We start from the raw sequence: 23,195 nt of genomic DNA, 5'->3' as shown, positions 1-23,195 counted from the left end.
TGTTCTTCTATCTCATAAAAAAACACATTCCTAGCCAATCACAACATTACAGTCAGGAAAATAATTTTTCATAATTCAGCATTAAACAAAAAGTCTAACTTTCTAATAGAAGTATATTTACTTTCACCTTTTTATGGTCTTCCATTAATAAAGTATATACACACACACATCAGTGCTGATCAGCTCTCCTACAGCTGATAAATTCATGCTAAGGGTGCTTTGTCTTCCAGATTTTCAGTGCATAACATGGACTTTTCAAAAGATCAAAGCAATTAAAAAAGAAGTGAGTGTATGGAACTAGCTTCAAAATTGTCTCAGTGCTCCTGCTGTTCCTGGCAGTTTTGATGTGACTTCCCCTGCTTTCTTCTTTATACATCACTGTTCAAAGAATGAAGAACTACAGCCACACACAGGGTTTTCTTAAGAAAGGTTTCAACGTAGTATAGATAAGAGTTTTCCTTCTGTATAAATCACATACAGTTTTGGTTTTTTTTAATCTCCACTGAAAATTACTTTCATATTAGATTATCAAAGAAGATATGCCCACTCTACCAGGACTCTGATTTGAATTTGATTTGTGTTACAAAAGTAGTAAATTAAGTTACTGCACCTAGCAGAGCTGGAACTGATAGCATTCAGTCTCATAAACCCTCACAAAAGTATGAATTAGATATAGTCCTTCAAAGAGATTTCTCTTCCTCTGCCAGCATGTGGAAGAGACTATAAGATGTATTGGAAATGTTTCTTTTTTAATTGATTAAGATCTGTAGACCATATTCAGATTCTTACAGGTTATGGCAAGCCAGCTCATTACTTTATGAGATTTTTGTGGACCTAGGAGTTAAAAACAAAAGCTCAGGTGGGCCCTGGCTGATGGTTTTCTGGAGTTCACTCTGTTTCTTTAAACATTTTGAATATAGAAGTAAATATGTTATATTTTACTAATCCCAGCAGACTTTTAAGTGCCAGGAGAACTCCATTATTGTGAAAAAGTAAGTTTTAACCAGGAGGTTTGGGGCCTGTCCTGAAGCTGCTGAAATTGGTGGAAATCATCTGAATTATTTAGATATGCGGATCAGATTTCATGTGATTATAGAAACATGTTGATGGACACCATGGAAGATGATCCTTTGCCACACAAAGCTGCTGTCTCCTTTGTTTTAATGAAAGGAGGAGATTAAATATTTACCTTTATTTTAAACTCATTGGGACTTAATGGCTTCATACAGTCATTTTCCCAAAATAGTCCAGGAACCAACCAGATATCTACCATGCTTGGAAAACAAAATTTTTCTTGTAACATACAGTAAAAGCTTTGGCAATGTTCAGAATTCATCCTTGTACATCAGAATTATTGCCCATGCTTAAGTATTAATCAAGAATTTAAAAAGCACTATAGTTCTAAGTTTACTTTTATGATTCTTTGTGCTTCATTAAAAATAGAGTTTAGGAGCAAAGCAAAATTCTCATAAAACAAACCTAGACACATTACAGAAACACTGCAGTACATAGACTGTCATGTATACTCTTTCAGTTTTGTTATTTCCCCCCTAGAATTTCTTCTAAAGAATGTTTCACGAAAACCTCAGGACTGTTCAGTCTGGTTTATAGTCTATTCATAGCTGGTGGATTCACCACAATCAGAATTTTGCTGTCATTTCACCGATGAGCTCTCTGAAGTCGTGCCAGTGTACACCAAAGTAAAATGTGCTTTCAGATCACTTGTGATACAAAATAACCAATTTACAGTGGATGCCCTATACAACATAATTGTGAAAAGAGGCAATTGCTGTTTGCTATGGTGAGGGGGTTTTGTATTTGTTTGTTCGTTTGCTTTTGCTTTTCTAGATGACAGTGACAGGAGGAAAGGATGGTTATAATGGCAAAGGTAGATGAGTTGTCCTCACACTCACAAAAGCACAGTCACTCCATGAAGTGCTGTGCCAACTTGTAGGCTCCGGGTTGCTGATCCTGGTTGGCAGGCAACCACTGGGGTGAATTCCACTGAATATGGGCAAAAGTCATGCATTTTGTGCTGCTCTGAAAGAGCTGTAGCCAGAGCAGTGCTCAAGTGTGGTTTGCAGTGCCTGAGTGCAGGTGTCTCCTGACAGTTCTGTCATGCCCTTGAGTCTGCTCCCCTCATCTCCCACCCTGGGCAGGCTGAGCATCCTCTCCCAGAAGCGCTCTGCTACAGACTTGTTCCACGGGCTGTGCCAGCTACAGGAAATGCAGCACCAGTCTGTGCTTAGTAGGACATGGACTAACATCATCATTTTTAGGGAAATTAAAAAACTAGCAATAAAAAACCCACTACAAAATACCTTTCACTAGGTTAAATTGCTTTTCTTGTACCTTGGACTCCTGACATATTTTTTTGGAATGACATGTACTTCTTGATCTTAAGACTGAATTTTCTTTCTTCTATGATTGCCAATATAGCATTTATAGTTATTAACAAAATGTCTGCTGATACACTCTAGTATGGTAGAGGGTCTGAAACATTGACTTTTACACTACCAGATACAAAGAGTAAAAGTAAATCACTGTAGGAAAAATAATAACATATTTTGTAGTTCTAAAAACATGAATAGAGGTGTTATTTTCTGTTTTGAATATGTTACATAAGAGAATGGTTTACTTTTGATGAAGACCACTGATGTTAATAGACACTGAATTAGCCTAAAAACACAAAGAAGTGGTTCATAATTTAGATTCAGACTTTGAACTCTGCTTACATAACACAAGAAAAAATGTACAAAGAACAAAATGTTAGAACAATGTCCTGTAGAAATGAAAGCATTCAAGATGCTCTGAGAGCTTTATTCTGGTCAATATTACCATGCCATGCTTTATTAATCATATCTTATCTGTACTGCAAACTGGACAAATGAGGGCTCATCCTGGATCCCACTCACAGTCTACCCCAAACAGGAAAGAAGAAAAAGGGTTGTGTGTGGTCCACACAGCCACCATTCAAAGCAAAGGACAAACTCTCAAATATGCTGATATGGAATCTAAACGACTAAACTCACTAAACTTTCCAGCTCTGCAAAGCATAAAGGCAGATGTAAAAGAAATGTGGACAGCACCAGCAATGTAAATGTAAATCAGTAGGAAGATGGTTGTTTCCTTTTCAGCCCTCATGTAAGTGCCTGATGATAAAAACAGCTAAAATGAACTTTATTGGTCTTGAAAACTTTGGAAGGAAGTAACCATGCTTGGTTTGCTGGGTTACAACTAAGATATCAAAATATTTTTAAACAAAATAAGAGTCTTCACTTAGAGACTGTTAGACTATCACAACAAATTTATATTTATTATATTTATGTTCAATTATATGTAATATTTTTTGTATTTATATGCTTATATAAATTTTGCTTGTTAACGACAGCCCCCACAAATAAAAAAAAAGCCAAATCTAGGAACCACCTGCTCTATCAAATTCCTGTGTTCTACCTCCCTATTGCCGACGCGATTTCTCGCCTGGCCAGTGGCCGTGGGCCACCAGAGGGAGCCTGCACGACTTCACAGACTGCACAGGCACAGGGAGAGCGACAAAAGGAGAACAGGCTGAGTTGTTCCAGCAGATCCTGAAGGGGACAGCTGAAGTCTTCCCAGGTTCCACTGAAACCTTTCACATAGAACCCAGGCTTCGTGGAGCATTATTTTTATGCTTCCATGTGGAAAAGATAGGAAGCTGTTCAAAGTGAATGAAGGCAGTGAAAATAGTTGCAGCAATCACATAGAAAAGGAAATAATAAACAAGTAACTATTTCAACTTTATATAAAATTTGTATATATAAAATATATATAAACATACATATATATATTATATGAAATGTAAAACAGGAAAATAATCATTTATAGTTCTAATTCCATCACATTTCTCTTTCTATTCTATCTGTATAGGGCCTAATTTGCTTTCACTTGCAGAGAATTCAGAAAATAAATTCTCTCACTTTTTATAGGCACAATATGGGTAGAATGAATAAAAAGCAAAGAGATTCTATACTTGTAATTCTCCAAATAATTGATATTGCTTCAAAAATGTCTTTATGAAAGAAAAAAGTACTTTTAATTATTTTAAAAATATGAAAACTGAACACAGCTTAATAATACATTCTCAACTTCCACCATTCACTGATGAGTGGATCTTCTTTTTTGAAGAAGATTTGTCCTTTGAATACCTTGCATTTACAGTCATAGCATTCTAAATTAGTAATTTAAGAATAAGCGTAGCATTAAGTAATTTCTTTTCAAGCAGCCTTGTGAAATGCCAGATTGATGTTTATGAAAGCGGTAAGATTTATGAAGCGCTCTTTCACAACAAATTAGAAATTTCCTGTGATGACTTTATTGGAAAAAGATCAAAGAAACATCTCTCTAATAGTATTGATGGTTGTTATGATGGTAACTGTGTATTTTCCTGCAGAACACAGGAATGAAGAAACATCAAAAGGGAAGTGACAAAAGGGGGCAAGAGATGAAGGATGGAAGGGAAATGACGGCAGAAGGCCACTGACTGGAAACTATGTGCAATGGGAAAAGAGGAAACAGAGAGGACAATGTGGATGTGAGATGTCGGCATCTTGAATTCAAGAAAATTGAATTCAACAATTCATGATTGAATTGACATGACACAACACCCACCAGTAAAACTACTGGTGGCCTCTAACACCTGATGAGAGAGAGGCCTGTAGCCTTCTTGAGTTGTGACTAGACAGCCCACACAACCATTCTTACTGACTGTGACAGAGCAGGATGAATAGATGGCCATGTATTCCCTCCTTGCATGCCAGAGGGCAGCTAAGCTCATTAGGGGCCTGCATCCAGGCTATGAGTGCTTCTCATCCCAGTAACTGTTGGATGTATGGAAAAAGTCAAAAGATGAATGCCTTGAGTCTGACAATTAGTGGGAACAAAAGAGCTATCCTACAGTCAAGTATCCTCACTCACCCTTGACTCCAGCTACTCCTAGGCTGCCATAAAATGTGTTTGCTTACTCTGTAATTCCTCAAGACCTTTATGCATCTTTCCCAATGTCATCCTATGCTATAAATGCCCCAGATAATTGGAAAAATTGCTACAGGCTGTAAAAAGTTAAAAGGCCTCCCCCCTCTGAAGAAATAATCATTATGATTGGGCCAGTTTTCAAATTAAAAGTTTCAATCTGTTGGGAAACTATAATTTCAAACATAATTCTTCCATTTCCCACCAGCTACAACATCAAAGACTGACAGAATGAGAGCTAAGAAGCTTCAATTTAAAAAAAATGGTCCAATAATGTCCCATCTTGACCACAGAACATCCCTTGTGTCATGACTAGAACAACCTCAGTTTAATTGCTGGAAAATATTCACAGTATTCAATAATCTTTTTTATGGGTCAAATATTGCAGTCTGTAAAATCCAGGAGAATCGTAGTTCTCACTTCTCAAGAAACGGAAGCTTTTGTATGGTGCAGTTCTGACTTATCACTAAGAGCATCCAGGATTGGAGAAAAAAGGAACTAGAAAGACTCAAACAGGTCTTGTATACTTTGAGTTTTGTGTGATTCTTCTGGTCCAGGCACAAGCTGTGGGCTTCCTCTCCACTCTGATTTTCTGATGATTTCCATTTTTCGTTATTGGAGGTGATAGTGCTGTACTGACGTGTTTTACCCAAAGCAATTCATGGCTCAGAGACTCTGAGGGGTAGCAAACACCACACAGAGGATTTATTATATTTTTTCTGATTCTTCTGTTGGACATTTCAATAGGTCACTTTACTAAAACACTTTGTAGAAAACAAAGAATGCTTTTTGCTGAGCATTTAAGTTGCTGCATTGAAAGACCTTATATGGCTCAGCTCAAAAGACTTGACTCAGACAAGTCAGTGACACCTTCAGTTCTTACTTCCCTAACCCAAGTAATAAAAGAACTTTGAAGGCAGTAAAGGAGGTATTTTAAGGGCCCCAAGCCATGTGAACACAAGCCTGTCTGTTTGAGATCTAACATCATGTCCACTTTACAGTGAGATGTTCATATCTCTTCACCCAGGTGTTGCTTCTTTACACATTTAGTGTATTTTACAGGGTCCTTCTGTTCTCTCCCTTGCACTAAAACACGGAAATGTTGTGTCACTGTGTCCCACCTAACATACAACATAAGTGATGCTCTGTGCCTGCCTGCCTTGCTACAGCCATCAACCTATTTAAATAAAAGAAAATAAAAAATAAAAATTATATTAATTTAAAATATTGTAAAAAATAATATTTAAATATTTAAAAAAAAAATTAAAATAAAGAGCAGAAAAATACAAACAGGAAAAAATGGCAATAACAGCTTTGAGCTTAAATTTAAAATTTTTGTTTCCTACCATGTTTAAATGATCAGCTTATCTCCCAAGACTTGCACTAGTTGCATATTACAAATTGTACTGATCACTCAGGACTCAAGTTGGAGTTTGGAACTCTGAGTCTGAGGGAGTTTTCAAGTTTAAACTTTCACACCACTTGTGACCTAAGTATTTCAGTGTACTGGTATGTTTTGATATCAAATTGTATTTGCATGTATTTTTAATATTGATACAAGAATGTCTGACTTAGATGAAATGATGAAATGCTTTGTTGATAGAAATGCTTGCTGGGACCTATTACCACATACTAAAAATGAGAACTACCTGCTGTACTTAAAAAATAAAGGATTTTCCCCTACAGCTTAACTGAAATGGAAAGGGGGCAGAATATGATCTTCACTGAGTAAGGAGCTAACTCAGCAAAGGAGATACATGTGTGTGCTTCATAAAGGTATCACTTTTCTTTCCAAGTACAAAGTAACAGCTTTGGATGTAGGAAGGAGAGCTACGCCTATTGATTTAAAAATACGGCAAATATTTATAGCATTCATATTTTCTAATTTTTAGATCTCTACTTAAACATAATTGTCTACCATATGCATAATTCTAACTGCCTAACCCAAAATTATTTTCCTCTTCAATTTTTAGAGGATAAACAGAAGTGGTCCACAAAATCGTTTTGTGTAACAAAACATCCTGTGTGCATATATATATACAGCACATCTATGTAGTATCCATAGATATACATAAAATCTTTGTATATGGTGTTGACAATATATGAGAAACAAAATAAATACATAAAGCTACTTAGAAGGGCTCAGTTCAAACACCAAAACAACTCTAACGTATTTCAGTTTTGAGCCCTGATTCTATTTAATCAAAGATATAGGAGAAAAATAATCTGTTACAAGGGTCTACAACACTTTCCAGGTATTGTCCAAACATGAGTGGTTCAGATACAAAATAGATAAGACATGTGGTGTGATGTGAGTTTAGATTGCAAGAAATACACTAAGATATTCACTAACAGCATAGCAATTAAAGCATAATAATTGTCTGCCACTGAAACTATTATTCTATAAACACCATTTATCCTACACGATTGTTTCAAAAATATTTTTTAAAAGTGTATATAAATAAATATATGTATATGTATACATGCATGTGGGTAATCATTTTTTTTAATACATACATACATAAACATATATTTTTATATTCTGAAATTTAATTTTTCATCCTTCTGAATACGTATTTCAGTGGACTAGGTTAACCACATAGGTTTCAAAAGTAGAGAAAAGAGAAAGTACAGAAAAGAAAAAGTAGAGAAATGAATGATTAATAAAGCAAAATTCCAGAAAGAACAGCTGTCTGGAATACAAGCATGCTATTGTTTTTAAGCTCACTGTTGCCTAGCTTTTTAAGCTAAATCTTTAATTTCTAGTTGCTTCAGTCAAACACCAGGAAAAAGACATTGCACCATAGCTTCCACCTACACTGTCTATCTCAACAATAATTACTATTCTCTCTCTTAAAACAGCACTGGCCACAACCACAGCCAAAAAACATATGACTAAATGGCTCCTCAGTATGCACCATAATTCTAATTCTGGTGATAAAATCCTGGCTTTGAGGATTTCCAATACACAATATTGCATACAGTTGCCGAGCACTGTGTCTCATCTTCCACATTCTGCACAAGCATAATGGGTGAAAGGGCTCAGAGGAACAATTGTTATTTTTCTCTATCATAAATGTCAGCAACTGACTGTTTTCATTGTGTAGCTTTTATTGCATTACTTACTTGGTGTCCAATAATCCCTACGAGCCATGATGCAGGAGTTTCACATCCCTGAGCCACTTTCACACAGCCCACACACCACTCAGCATCCTGCTGCCATAATAGTTACTTCCAAAAAAACCTGTTTTAAAACAGTATATTTAAAAGGCAAGGCTAACAGAACTGCTCCATGCTAAAAGAAAGACCAGCACAATTTATTCTGGAGCAAGGGAATATGACAGGAAAGTCAGCGTTGCCTGAGTCCTTTGATTTTGTATCTGCACATGCGCCATAAAACTGCACATGTGACAGAAAATAGCATAAATTACTTATAGGATAGGTGGGTGAGAAATATGGCTTCACTAAAAGATTATACGTACATGTATACGCTTGTGTATGTAGGAGCTGATAAAAGAAGGTGTGGGAATTCCAAACACAGAAATGAATACAGGGTTTGACCTGAGACCTTGGAAAAGGCTTCTGCCTTTAAATCCATAAGGATTTAGAAACCATGGGCATGAATGACAGTTTGTTGTTTAGACAGAAAAACATTAAGCTAGGTAGTGGAAAGTTTTAAGGTTTTAAAGTTAAGATATAGAAGTAGTAATAAAGGTAATAAGAAGTTTTAAAATGTAGCAAATAGTTTTGTGTGTCATTATATGATTGGTTAAGAAAGTCCGCCTTGCGGTAAAAACATATAAGCAAAAATAATTAACTATTGGTGTGAAAGTAGAAACATTGTTTTGTGGCAGTAGTTTATGGTTAATTAACTTTTAAAAGACTTTGTAACCTGTGGTCTTGTGACCACTGACCACGAACACCTGGTGAATACAGTGAAGATGTTCTCACACCTTCATGAGACTGTAGAAGAATAATAAATCATGCTTTAAGATGTCTCTCAGTGGTCCCATCTCTCTTAAAATCCCAACAGAAGGTGAGATGTGTTACTGATGGAGGAAAATGAACATCTATTGTCTCCTGAAGCACAGAAAAGCAAGAGGGAAAGGTACCATAAGCCTGTATTTGGCTTTTGTATATCCAGTCCAGAATATTGTCTCTGACAGTAGTTAACATCAGAATTTTGAAATAGGATTGACCAATACCATCCATTGTCTAGATCTAAAGTCTTGTCCTAAGTTCAGTATCCTGGATTCAATGTCATTTCTAAAGTTTTTATTTCTAAGTACTGTAACTTCAGATGTGTTTCCATTAGTTTTCAGATCTGCATAATTTTTGACCTTGATGCCACTCTAGTTAGAAGCTGCATGAGAAGTATGTAATGAAAGTCACTTTGCTGACCTATGACTCAGAGGGGTAGCTGTGAATCACTGTGCCTCTGAGGGTTACTCACAGGGTATGACAAGGACATCTTCTGGCAACATGGGCTTCCCAGAATCTAGAAACAGAAAAAGCTCAGATGTTTCCTTTGCCCTACAGTGCCACATCTTTTTTCACTCGAACACAGCCCCTGCCCTCTTCCCTGAGCTGGTCATACATTTATGCCCTGGTGCGCCACAGCTTGCTCTGACCCGCACACAGCAATGCCCTGCCATGATCGGGGTATGTCAACCCTGGCAGCCATGACTTACCAGTTTCTCTAAAAGACATCAGAAGGAGGCAGCAGTTAAGAAGGAGTAAAGAAGGCAGAGGGGAGAAGAGTAGCGTGGGATGGAGACAACTGTGGTGCTTCATCTTTGGAAGCTTTGGAAATCCCTCAGGCTTTGCCTGGTTGGGGTCCTCCTGAAAAACAATCAAATGTGGGTCTGTTGTGGGTCAAAGTTAAAAGTCCATCCGAGCAGCATTACAGGGTGATCACATTGTTCTGATTGTGCTGACTGCAAGGGCAGCCTGCCATCAGCATAAACCACAACACACAGTGCTGAATCAGCTCCTTCTCTGAGGAAAATGAAGCTAAGAAACCTATAAATTACAGCAGCTACCCCACTACAGTCCAAGAGAATCGCACAAGTTTTCACCCCCAGCTCCTTCCTTCCATTTTCATTTAGTCAGCAATGAAATGCAGGGAGATTATTCATCAGAAAAGAGCTCATTCAAATATTAACATGAGGGCTGTTTGGTAGCTGAGCTCTGATTCATAAACAAGCTGTCTGCATTTAAGGAAGGCGTTAATAAGGCAGCTACTTCCAAGCACAGGAATATTCAGTGTGGGGAAAATAATTTGGCTCATCACCAGATGGCACCTATTTTACCTTCTTATCACTAAAAGAAAATAAATGGTTGTTATTCTTGCTGCCTGAGGTAAGTAATAATTAGACATCAATTTTTATTCTAACTTATCATGTATGCACATCAGGAAGTTGAATCTTGATGTGATAATTTCCCTGGATCTTTGGAAATTTTGCTTAAGGAAGATGTACAAGATCTGGTGTGTGAGACAATAAACATCTCAGATCTGTACATGTTCTAAAGCTGGTCTGTTCATCAGAGAATGATTTCTCTGTTCCCAGTGCATAAGCTATAGGATGAATAAAGCTCTCATTCTAGTCAGGAGTTTGTGTCTTGCATTTATCTTCATTTGTATTGCCTGACTTTTGTATGAGATTTATAGCCCAGCTGTGCAACAGTCCCAGCATGAAGTGTTCTGTCAGTAAAAATGAAAAGCTATATGAACATGTATTACAGTAGCAGTTACAACTGATTCACAGAATGTAAACAAACACAAAACCATCTGTAGTTCTCCATGTAGAACTGGTTAAAAAATAAAGTACGGAATTGGGCAGACATATTCTGATTGCTGTTAAATTTGTGATTATAGGCATATGCCAGATACTAGCTTTTATTCAAGTTTTCCTTACACAACAGAGGCTATTTGCTCAAATTCAAGTCTTTAGCACATCCTCAGATTACAGAAACAAGCAATGAACATTCTCCATGTTCACTCTTCAGTGTGAGTCTACCATCACTAGTCAACATATCAACAGGGTAAGATAGGCTGTTTCCACTTTAACTTAAAAGGAATTGATGCTAACTATAGCCTGCTGAGATGATGTGCTTTGTTATGTATCTCTTCGATTTTATTTTAGAAGCTTAGCTATTAAGAATATCACGCAATTTTGAGCATTTTCATCAGCTGCCCTCTAAATCTGTAATTCAGAATTACTCTAACAGGCAACTAGAACATGCATCAAATAACATTGCAATCTATTGCAAAGAGAGATTTGGGAAAACATAATAAAGGACAGAAAGACAGATTTCCTAGTGCAAGCTGTGTCATGTGGGAAATCACATAATTTAGGCTAAGCATGAAACAAATATTTCTTCATATAATTTTTTGTGTGTGCAAAGGAAAATAAAACATCACCTTCAGGCTTGTTTGCACCTCCTCTTCATAAGGCACAGCACCTGCTGTCCACTCTAATAAGAGAAGGTTCTGGCCATTTTGTGTACCAAAATGCTACTAAATGCATAAACAACAAAATGGCAGCATTTTATTGCATTCTGCCTGGGTTATATAGTCCCCGACACCAAAATATGTTCTCCAGTGGCCTAGATATCAGGGTGTAGATGAAGATCTTCAGTTTTTAATTAATAATACATAGTGCAGAATCTGAAAGGCTATCTATAATTTATGTATCAGTGTCTCAAAAGCAGTCATTCATACATTATATATTCAGACAGAAAATTATCTCGCTTTTATTTTCCAATAAAAAAGTGTAAGATGTTACTATGTACCCTCCAAAATGGAACAGTGCTACACAGAGCTTTTTAGCTCTCAAAAATGCCAGGTTCCACTGGGTTCTTTTTGCTACAAGAGGCGAAATGTGCAAAAGCATTACTCACTGAACATCTCTCCCTCTCTTCTATTGGGCTTTTAGAAATGATCAGGCCACTTCTTGGCTAAGTGGTAATTTATCCATAGAGTACATAGAGGGACAGAAAATGTAAGAAAAATAAGTTTATCAAAATGGAAGGATATTATTTTACAATAAAGGGTTTCCAAGCTGAAGTTAAGAAAAACTGATTATGTTAATATACCACAAGAGTTCTATAAAATAGATGGCCAAAAAAGTAATTTTTAATATACAAATATATGCAAAGCTATTGGATATAAAGCATGTTGAATATTAACAGTCATTCTCAACATGCTGTCCTATTTTCCAAGTACCCACCTACTTACGGGCACTTCAAAAAGGAAAAATAAAAAATGCATACTGTATATGCCAAACGTGCAAGTCTTAAAAGTTGCTTTCAATGCTTTTTTTTTCCCCCTATCTCTAGCAAGCTGCAAAGCTAAAAAATCCTGCATTTTCTCCCTCTCTCTATCAAGCCACAAAGCCTAAAATAGTGATATCAGGGTACATGGTGCAAAGAAAGTCAGTCTCAGACACCTCAGTCTTTGCACTTTAATGTGCAAAGCAATGTAGGCAAGATGCCAGAAGGATCCAGTGAGCCCTCCCTCCTGCTTCAGGTGCTGGAGAAGTCATTTCTGGGAGGCTGGAAGTTCCAGCAGTCTGACAGACCATCTGGACTTTTTCTTTCCTTGACAGAGGGAAATGACTCATATTTACAATTGCTTTGCTGCAGTTCCACCAGAGTGGATGTAGCACCAACAAAAGTACAACTATGTTTTTCAGACTTGCCCCTCTTCCATGTTCTAAACTCCTAAAAACTGTTTGCTTTTTTCCACTCAGAAGTACTGAAAACAATCCAGCCTCAATAGAGAATCAGAGAGACTGAAATAAGAAATATTTTCCAATATCATAAAGGCAATTTGATGATAAACCAATTAATATTTGTGATATGTCTGGACATGTAATGATTTGTATGTAGTGAGACTGTGAGGTAGGAGATCAGAATTCAAAAGACAGCTTTCAGCTAAGTGAGAAAAAGAGTATCAACCCACACAGAAAGGAGGTATAAAATTTTTTAAAATGTGGATTTAAAGTTACAATCTGAACTTTATATTTCCTTAGACCAATATTATTTTGGACAAAACAAAACAAAATAGTTCAGCGTGACCTACAAGCAAACAATCTAGAAGAGAAACACAAATCCTTGAGATTCATACACTTCACTTTCCTTTATGAAGTCATAGAATGGTTTGGGTTGAAAGAGCCCTTAAAGATCATATTGTTCCATGCTGGGGGCAGGGACACCTTCCTCTAGACCAGATTGTTCAAAGCCCTGTCCAACCAGGCCAGGGAAATCCCAACACCTAAAAGAACACTTTGAAGATGAGAAGGAAGAAATTACAACCGGACAGGAAAAATCCCACTGTGACTCAAAATGTCACCATCTGTAAGACAATGTAACCGTGAGATGACATGGCTTCTTTCTTAAAGTAAAAACATGCCAGAAGGGACAGTCCTTTTCCAGTCACTTGTGCCACATAAACTGCCAGAGCTATTGATGGATTTAAGGTGGGTATAATGGCCTCCACTGGTATGGGAACACACACTTTTTTTCACTACTCCACAGCTACAGGCAGTGTAAGTCATTTTGGCAGCAGGAAATGTGAAAAAGCAAGTCTGAATGGCTGCAGAGCACCATTAAACATCCAGAATACACAATTTGGATTGAAGACAGTACAGCTCAATTTTAAAATACATGTAGCCTATTTAGCTACATGTAGTTTGGCTGCTGAATTGTGCAGGAACTTTGTAGATAATGATTATTAATTACAATTTAACAATAATGGATTGAGCAAGGAGGGCCTGCTGGTTTCGTGTTGAAGAGTCCTGATACCAGCTTGAAAATAAACTATCTCAAATCACAAACATCACAATTCCAAGAAAGGTACTTCCTGATTGAGGCAAACAGCAGGGATGTGCAGGCACTGAGATGGAAGTAAGAGTCACAGGTGTTGAGCAGAAGAAACCAAAGACCTGGTAACAGCTCTTAGAGCAACAAAGCATCTTTTGCTGAGCAGGCATGGCAACACATAATCTAAAGATGTGTATGACTGACAGTCAATCAGTTTATACTGTAAAAGACCAGTCACACTTTTACACAGTGGGGGTTTCTTGCATTCCTCCCTAAGGTGTGTGATGATCCTTCTCTTGGATGGGGACACCCCTCAAGGCTAACTTTTGAGGCTGAGCAAAGAGATTTGTCCACAGTCATTAGTATGGGTCAGTAACATCAAAATCTCTACTTAATAAGCTAGCTCTGACAATATTGATTAAGTAAAAAATGAACTATATTAGTTTTATTGTGCAGTTAATAATTCTGATTACAGCCTTTTGTTCTTTTGACCTTCTGTCCTTTTGCTTTTCACTATTTTGCAATTTTACCTTTATTCTCTTCATTTGTATGAAATCATTATCTTTAACAATCAAAATAAAGCACTCGATTTATTCACATTGAATACCTGATTTGCCATCATTAATCCTGATGGATAATATAAGCCATATATATATATATATAAGCCATATAAAGGCCTTAATAATAAAAAAATAATAATAAACAAACAAGCAAATAAATAAATAATTATAATAAATAAAGAAAACTAATAAATAATAAATTACAACTCTACAATCCTTTAGCCAAAAATTTTGTGTGAAGCTCCCATTTAGTCCCTGATACTGGCATTTCTTAGTTGGCCATTTGTACAGGACACACACACATGTACTGCAGCAGTACAGGCAGAATGTGGTGGTTTCACATCGATTGACATTTGGGGAAAAGCGTGAGAAATCACCCACAGAAGTGATTTCTTTAAGAGAAGGGAGTAGGGAATCAATACTGCCAGCCAGATTTTCCAGCAAAATCTGGGCCAGTGACCACATTTCAAGAACAAACCTATCTAAAAGCTCCTAAACTCAGCCTCTGTCCATATGATTCAGTGACTCTGAATGAATTCTGATGCTTCTATCAACAGCATCACCAGCAAAGTTCTCTGCAGAGTCTGGACTGAGTGAATTTTGGGGATAGATGTCAGCTATGCCCCAATTTTCTCTTCGCAAGTGTTTCTGCTGTAATGTTTTAAAGAACCATTCTGCATATGTTCATTAGCATCATTCCTCCTCTCAAATCCTTCCCCAGTTTCAGATTTTCTTACAAGAAAATCTGATCTTTTAAGTCTGGCTCGGTAACCTCAGTTTCCTGTTTGAATTTTCTCATGACTTTCTTCCATTTCTTTTTTTAAGGACTGGCTCCAGTTTCTTCAGATTTTTAAAGTCAGGAGAAGGAAAAAAGAAGCAGAGAAAACAAAAATCTACTTTATTACATTTATCAGCCATTCTAAAAAGTATCTTTTAAAAAGGCCTGGGAAACCTCAAGTTCTCTAGGAAATATGGCAAATATGAAAAAGAACTATATTTTAGCAAGTAGTTAACTGCTTTTTTTTTGCATTGCAAATGGCAATGCAATATATGCTGAAACTGCTTTTGCAATAGGAACTTTTGGATTTTCTCATTAATTGAAAAGAGAAATATTGGAAAATTAGATTGTAATTTCAGCAAAGTTCTCCTAGGTCACATGGTCTATTTTGTCTCTTCTATCAAGACTGAGCTGTTCATTTTAAAGTGTTTTCTACAACCTGTTTTTGAGTAACTCCAATTAAAAAGTGAGTAAGATCCTTTCAGTGAAAGGTTCCTTATCATTCATTTGCCACATGACAAGTTGTCTTTGAAAACTACCAAAAAGTACTTAAACTCTGTGCTATTAGAAAATATTTCTTGATAGACATGTTATTTTTTTTTCCATACTGTTTCAGTTGCCTCTGAAAATAAATTTCTTACTTGAAGAATAATGACTATAATCTGGACTAAATGAATTCTATAGTCAGTTGTTAAAGGTATGAGCATTACTGAACTAACAGTCAGAGGCTGTAAATCAGCATTGTTTTAACAAACTATTACATTACAATAATTACACTTTGAAAAGTAACAAATAGTTCTCCACAAATAGACTGTCAGGGCTGCATAATGTTGTATCGCTACTGGGAAGAAAAATAGGTCACCTTAGTCTCTCAGGCACAGATGATCAATAAGAGGCGAGTGCTGACTACTGGTCAGGAACTATATATCACCTTTGCTTTGGTTTCATTATTGGATATTTCTCTTTGCATTCCCAGACATCAAAGTCAATACCTCATTGGTTTTAGATCTCCACGTGTTGCTACCATCCCATTAAGTCGTCTTAAATTAGTCCTTCGCTGTTTGCCACTTGCTATTTTTCAAGAATGCAATTCAAGCCTTGCCTTCCTCTATCTTCCAGACGACTCTCAGCAATTAATTTTAGAGATGAGACAAGCATTACTCTGTTGTGGCTCAAGCAGTCACTACTTTGCTAGAAATCCTGGCAAATCTTTTACTAACTTGAAAAAAAATTACAATGTGAGAAAAGAAGAAGAAAGAGTAATGCATAGGAAGGTATGTCCATGGACCTCAATGAGAGTGAAGAGCAATAAGCCTGACTAGCCAAGAATACATCCCTAAAACAGTGAATAATCTAGATCTAACAAATCCAGTACTTATGAATCCAGTGATGCTTCCAGTGGAGTGGAAAAACACACTACTATTGGGGTCTGAACTGGCCTCAAGAAATATTTATTGTCTTCCTGGTCATTCCTTTGTTTGCTGGTTGCATGTGGCAAGACAGGCCATCGGTTAATTTACAACCAAGCTCTACTTATAATCCATAAACCACTCTGCTGTCTACTTAATCAATTCAATCTACATTTTTCTAACATCCTGCTGGGTACTGCATCAAGTTATTTATTAGTGGTGTAGTTCTTCAATACACATTTTCAAATAGAGGTATAAAACAACCCTGATGGCAGACATTTAAAATTCATATTTGCCAACAATTACTGTAAGACGTACAAGACACATCAGGTATTACCTTTCTAATCGTGTAAAAGCATCTTGCTATATAGCATTATATTGGAGCATTGACTTTCTTATGTTGTAAACAGCATTTGAACTGGTTTCTAACCACAACATAATTAATTCAGTTTATTACCACTGAAGGCTTAAATGTGGCAACCTCAATACATAGATTTTTATTAAGCAAAATCTTGCAGATTAATGTGACCTGTACATGCATTCCAAAGCTTAAATCACAGTAACAGGTAATTGGACATGAAATTATATTCCATAGATGGGGAGAAGAATTTATTTCTGCTCTCTGTTATACCTGTAAAGAGCTTTTAAAAACCCCCACACATATATAATGTATCTAAAGTTCTTTCAAAACTACCTAACACTGTTGTGACCACTGAAGATTCTAGGGAAAGAAACAGCTTTTTTTCATACATACAAGAATGAAATTAAAGAATGACATAAATAATTTTCAAGACATACTGGCAGTGTTTTTATATTCCAGGCCACCTATTTTATATTCTCTTATGTTTCATCTGTGTCATTAACCAATTTAATCATAATGAAATTTAATCATAAGAAAGAAGCTATTAGATTTGTCTCATTTGATCCATTTTTTTCTTAACTGAGATTGTAACTGTGTACAGTGACATTTTCTCTAAGAATCATGTTCTGTTCTAGATCTGCTTTGTTTTTATTTTAGTGCACGTGAACTTAAATAACAAAATTAAGGTCTCAAACACAAATTTCTTGCTTTCTTGAAAGCTATCATACAAGCTGAGTTACACTCTATTCTTTTCTATATCTTCGTAAGATTTAACCAGTGTTTAGATATATATCATGTACTTAATTTTTCCTTTTTTCCACTTCAGCTAACTTCATGTTAATTCTTGCAGTAACATCAAACATCAAAATGCAGTATCTGTGTGCATGTGCAGAAAAACTAAAATGACTACACAGCATGAAATCTAAAATACATGCAAACTCCTGCTAAAATACAGAAACTAACAGTATTATCTGACATGCAATATTTCCAACTGATTGTGTTAGCGATTATAGCAATATTATCTGTATTGTAGTATAACCTAGCAGTATTGTCAATGGATTTTACAATGAAACCTAAATTAAAATTAAGTTAGTAATGAACGTGAATAAAGCTTTCAAAACAATTTCAAGCTCTTTAACAGGAAGAAGGCTTTTCAAATTTTAGCAGATCTGTGGAAAACAAATATGTAAGATGTGTAGGAAATTATATTGAAAATGTATTGGATATTAATTGTATAAGGAAAAGTCAGTATTCCAACAATAGAAAAATGTTCACAAAGGGAAAAACAAAAGCAGTATTAGAAAGTTTTGACAAGATCAGCGAAAATCCAAAGCTAAAAAGCATTGAAGAAGCACAGTTGTCCCCAAATTAGTGTCCCCAAATCTAGGACATTTGGAAGTAAGCTTATATTTCAAATAAATTTATTAAAATTGAAGCTTGAAATTCATACCAAGGACAGACAGACAAACACAACACTGATGTCATTCCCAAGACAAGTTTTCCATGATTTAACATGGACTTTTTGTTTCTTTTCCCTCTAACACAGCACTTCATGACACGCGCCAAGGTTGCTTAATAATTTAAGCAGTTTTTCCTCGCCTAGAAACAGTGAGTGTTCTTACACCTCCAGCATGAATTATAAATTCTGTGGCTTTATGATATATATAAAGTGCAATCATTAGGAAGCTGAAGAACTGGGGAAACCTAATTTTTCTTCTGGACTTGTAGAGAAGACCTCTGACAGACCCCACAGCAAACTTAATTTGTGAGTAGGAGTCTGCTGACACTGGCAGTAATATCTAGTATATGCAGACATTACAGCAGAGAAAATGTTCATGACTGGGCTGGTAAAAGCAGTATAAATTGATGGAAATAACCCTGCAGTTAGAGAATTGAGATGTTTGCTTGTAGAAATAATTCTGCTGGTTTTAGGCTTTGGTATACCTACCACTGTCTTGAGCTGCAAACAGTCAGAGAACAGCAGAGTGCTCACCATTCCTGTGGCTGTTCTCACTGTCTCAAAAGTTGTGATGGCAGCACCACAGCTCAGGAAAAATCTGTGTTCAAGAGTAAACTAGTTAAGCTCAGTAGCAAAGGCTCAGTTGGGTACAACTAAAAGCACAGACCCAGCAGACTCAGGGAGAGGTGAAAGTGCACCCACCAAGAGGAACGACTTGCACCACACCAAGCAGTCCTTTAAGACTGCCACGATCCAAGTCCTTTCCTCCCTTAAACTGGGATCTGACAAAACAACTCCTGCACTACCTTCTGTCTCCATCTCCTCAGTAATCTGTTCCAGATGGTCTCCTTACAGCCTTACATGGATCACCCCACATGTAGCACCTTGGCCACCAGCAGAGAACACAGGTTTTGCCCTGGCCACTGCAGGTCTCTGGGCACACCATGCGCACTGAGAGAGGCCTCAGCAAGGCCTCCATGTAGAGCAGGGCCTCTTGCTTTAGGATGCCACGGAAGGATTTTCTTTCTATGGCTAGTAGAAGCCTGCTTGTTATTTGGTTTAAAATCTGAGTACAGCAAATCGTGTTCATCCTTTTAGGGCTCATTTCCACAGTGCTGGCTCTCAAAATGTAAACAATTGGGCTGTCACAACCCATTTTGTCCCTCATCCTGACACCCAGGACAATTCCCTAATTTTCTTTTGTTTTGACTGGAATGAGAGTTTCAAGTTCCATTTTAGTTATTTAAATATTTAAGTACATTTGTATTTAATGATTGTTTTTCTTTTCATGAATTCCTATTTCTACAGTGAAGATCCACAGTTCAGAACATTCAATCATTCCAACTGCATCCAATGACGTTACCTAACCATCTTTTAGGAAGCAGCAATTATTATTGCCATGGAAAAATAGTCAGATGCAGTATTTCTAAATGCTTTATCTTTGACATATTGCATCCTCCCTTATGAGATATCTCATTCGTGCTTATCCTGCTCACAGCTCAAGACCATTGACACTGTAGTGCTGCATCCCTTGCGCCCAAAAATACAGTACTAGACTGAGGTATTTCCCAGATACCCATCACTTGAATAAAATCCAAAGGTAAAAAATGAGCAGCAAGGAACTACGGGAGGCATTCCAGGCTCTCTTCCTGATGCACATGTACCCTGACATGACTGGATCTAGTCCACACTTTCCCCAGGGTCTGTGTAGCTGTGTTTCCTCTGTGTGGTAGGCCAGACCAAGTCAGAAATTTACCAAACCCACCCACACATTAGCAGAAGTAACTGAAAATAACCCCTGAAACATAAATAATGTATCTACCTGTGTAATGATAGAAACAGGATCAGCTGAGAGGGTTCAGTTTTCCAGGTAATTCAGCTGGATTTGGTCCCCACAGTGTGCAAAGTCTTTACAGAGGTAGTTCCCTGACTGAAGTCCAGCCTCCTGCAATTTGTGGTTTGTAGTTGATTGCAAACTGTGAAGGATTTGTCACACTAAAACGTCTATAAAGACTTCCTCTATGTGATTTTTTCCTCCTCTAATACTGCTTGAATTCATTCTGCAGCCTTTCCTTCAGTCCAAGCAGTCTCTTTATTTTGGACACATGCATTCCTGAAACAGATACTTAGAAAATTCACTTTTGAAGTCTTTAAAACCTTCGCCGTGTTTCACTAAAATCAGTCCCAGCGCAGTAAAGTTCAGGTAGAAAAGGTGAATACGGGAGTTTGGGTGGGCAGAAGCACACATCTATGCACAAAGTGGATTGCAAAGGTTTGCTTTCTTTGAAAACTTATTTCAGAAATTTCTTTCAGTTTTTGAGTAATCCTTTTTAATAGGGAAACTCCAGCTCCTTGTGGTGGGTCTGGCCCTTATTTTGAACTTGGAAATGCCACCTTGATTGATGTCTCCTGACTAAATTTGGTGGCCAGTGCAGCAGTGAGCTGAAGCGTTTGCAGTGTCTCGTTTTGAATTTTATTTTAGTTTTTGTTTCACTCTGCGCCCCTCCAAAAAATAAATACATGGCACAAGATCGTGGAGGTGGCTTATCATACCACACCAGAACACTTGACGGCTGGGGCATACCTCCCAGGTGCCTTCCGTCAGTGAGGGGCTTTTCTCCACGGGATGAGCGTGAGAGAAAACCAAACCCCAACACTCTTGGACAGCTGGAAAGGTTGGATTACCCACTCGTTTTCTCCCCAGACCAGCTCGACAGCAGAGGGCTCTTACCGCTGGTGCCGGGGCGATGCCGGCTGCGCGGGTGTGTGTTCAGGGGAGGATATGGGTGGGGCCCAGGGGCAGCGGAGCCCCGAGGCCTCAGCAGCCGGGGAGGGCCCCGCGCTTCCGCCCCGCCGCCCTCGGGCCCGACAGAGCCCCTGGGACGGGACAGAGCCCCTGGGACGGGACCGAGCCCCTGGGACGGGACAAAGCCCTCGGGACGGGACAGAGCCCTCGGGACGGGACAGAGCCCCTGGGACGGGACAGAGCCCCTGGGACGGGACAGAGCCCTCGGGACGGGACAGAGCCCCTGGGACGGGACAGAGCCCTCGGGCCGGACAGAGCCCTCGGGCCGGGACTTTGGAGGCCGGGACGGCGCAGGCAGCGGAGCCATGAGCCCGACAGGTCGGTGTGGGGCGGTTTGCGAGGGCCGGGGGGTCCCACACGGTGTCGTGTCCCGGTGCGGTGCTGGGGAGAGGAGACCCTGCTCTTGAAAGGAGCCCTCAAGTGCAAGCGGTGTCTGATGCATCTCTTACCGTCTCACAGTGCCAGAGTAGCTTTGCTGATGGGGAGGAGATGCAGCACCAAAAAGTTAGGAAATTAAAGAATAAATGTTGTACGAGCAGTGTTAATTCGGCCCTACATGTGTATCCTCTCTGGGATAGTCTTAATTGGCTAATCATATGTTGTGTCATTAATTAAAAATTGATCATCCTCTTGCGGTCTCTCAGCTTTCCATATGGGATCCAGCCTGCAGTGCGCAGCAAAGCTGTGCTAGATTTTGCACAGGAATATTAGCTATTTGTTTATGCTTTTATTGGTGTTTATTGCAATATCTGGGTGCCTCAAAACTGTTAGTGTGTATTCTGTTGCTCCCTTGGTAGTGTTGGAACACATTATACCATTGACTGGTGGAAAAAATTGATGAAAAGTTAAAATTACTTATGAAGGCCTCATGTAAATCAGAGGCAGCCCTTAATCTGAACCAGAATCCTGTGATTCCATGTCCCTGTGCACATTCTTCCCAGTCGTGTTCCCTTATTCACAGAAATACTGTCTGTTTACTGCTCCCATTTTCTTCACGTGTCATTGCAAGGCTCAGCAACACTTAAATCAAGCCAGTGACTGCCAAGCTGGGCACTCAGTTAAAAGGAGATGAAGGCATGTAGCCAGATACCAGAGGTTTGACTGACTTGCTTGTGGGGAGCTCAGCTTTATCTTTGATTCTTTTATTAGGTGGGACAATATTTTATCCTCATTTTCTGAATGAGGAATCAAGAAAGAGAAGTTTGAGGGCCTAAGCCTGCAAAAGTGACTCAATGCTTTGTTTTTCTGTTCTGATTCATCATTTTAAATGACTGCTTTGGGTGTCAAGACAGGTTTTTTACCAAGTATTTTATATTTTGTATCATTTTATAACAGACTAGCCACATTAATTATTAGTTATCAAGTGCAGCTTTGTAATGACATCAGGCTTGCAAGCCATCTTTACCTATTCTCATTATATAGATAAAAACACCAGGGAAGAAAGGCAAAGTGACTTTTCCAGCTGTCTTATAATAAATTCGGTGGAGATAAAACATCAAAACTCAGAACTGCTTTGCTTTCTACCTAGGGCTGGTGGTGAAATGGGTGTAGTTATTTTACTGGTTGTTTTCTATCTAGACCAAACTTTCAGTATTGCAAGCTTCTTTAAAGAAGAATATGGCATATATGAGCAAAACTACATTTAATAGCATTTCCAAATATGCATATGCTATCCCAATTATTAGGCAAACTGGTATTTGTGGATGTGAACAGTCGGCAGGGCACTACTCTTCTAATCACAGAAGTACACTCAGTGATCATTCTGTATCAATGACAGGATACAACTGTGCATGACCTGGAGGCATATAGTTTAGAGTCTGGATCTTGGTGAATAAAGGCAGTCAAATCCTGAGTATGCATGTGAAATAGCTGGAGTAATTGCTGAGCAAACATGTAAGAACAGCAAAGAGGGATGGCTGCTTTCCCAGCTGCTCCCAGCCGGTTCCACACATTGGCAGGCGAACAAGTAATAGTAGGCTTAGCAAG

The 23,195-nt window shown here is 38.1% G+C and overlaps 1 protein-coding gene and 1 long non-coding RNA gene across 2 annotated transcripts in view; one reads left to right on the top strand and one right to left on the bottom strand.

The window, feature by feature from the left end:
* LOC111927735 (uncharacterized) overlaps nucleotides 1-21,654 on the bottom strand; it is a 43,056-nt gene extending 21,402 nt beyond the window's left edge. The window contains exons 1-4 of the long non-coding RNA XR_015286693.1: nucleotides 20,226-21,654; nucleotides 18,893-19,001; nucleotides 9,702-9,852; nucleotides 9,464-9,508 (exon numbers count right to left, since the gene is read on the bottom strand). This is a non-coding gene — a long non-coding RNA (uncharacterized LOC111927735). The remainder of the gene's footprint in view (nucleotides 1-9,463; nucleotides 9,509-9,701; nucleotides 9,853-18,892; nucleotides 19,002-20,225) is intronic.
* Nucleotides 20,924-23,195, top strand: part of BANK1 (B cell scaffold protein with ankyrin repeats 1) — a 133,872-nt gene continuing 131,600 nt past the window's right edge. The window contains exon 1 of the mRNA XM_023924649.2: nucleotides 20,924-21,527. Coding sequence (XP_023780417.2) covers nucleotides 20,924-21,527 — 604 coding nt within the window. The remainder of the gene's footprint in view (nucleotides 21,528-23,195) is intronic.

Source organism: Cyanistes caeruleus, chromosome 5 (assembly GCF_971803275.1).
Source record: "Cyanistes caeruleus chromosome 5, bCyaCae1.hap1.1, whole genome shotgun sequence".
NCBI lineage: Eukaryota > Metazoa > Chordata > Aves > Passeriformes > Paridae > Cyanistes > Cyanistes caeruleus.
This window is presented reverse-complemented; position numbering and strand designations above follow the sequence as displayed.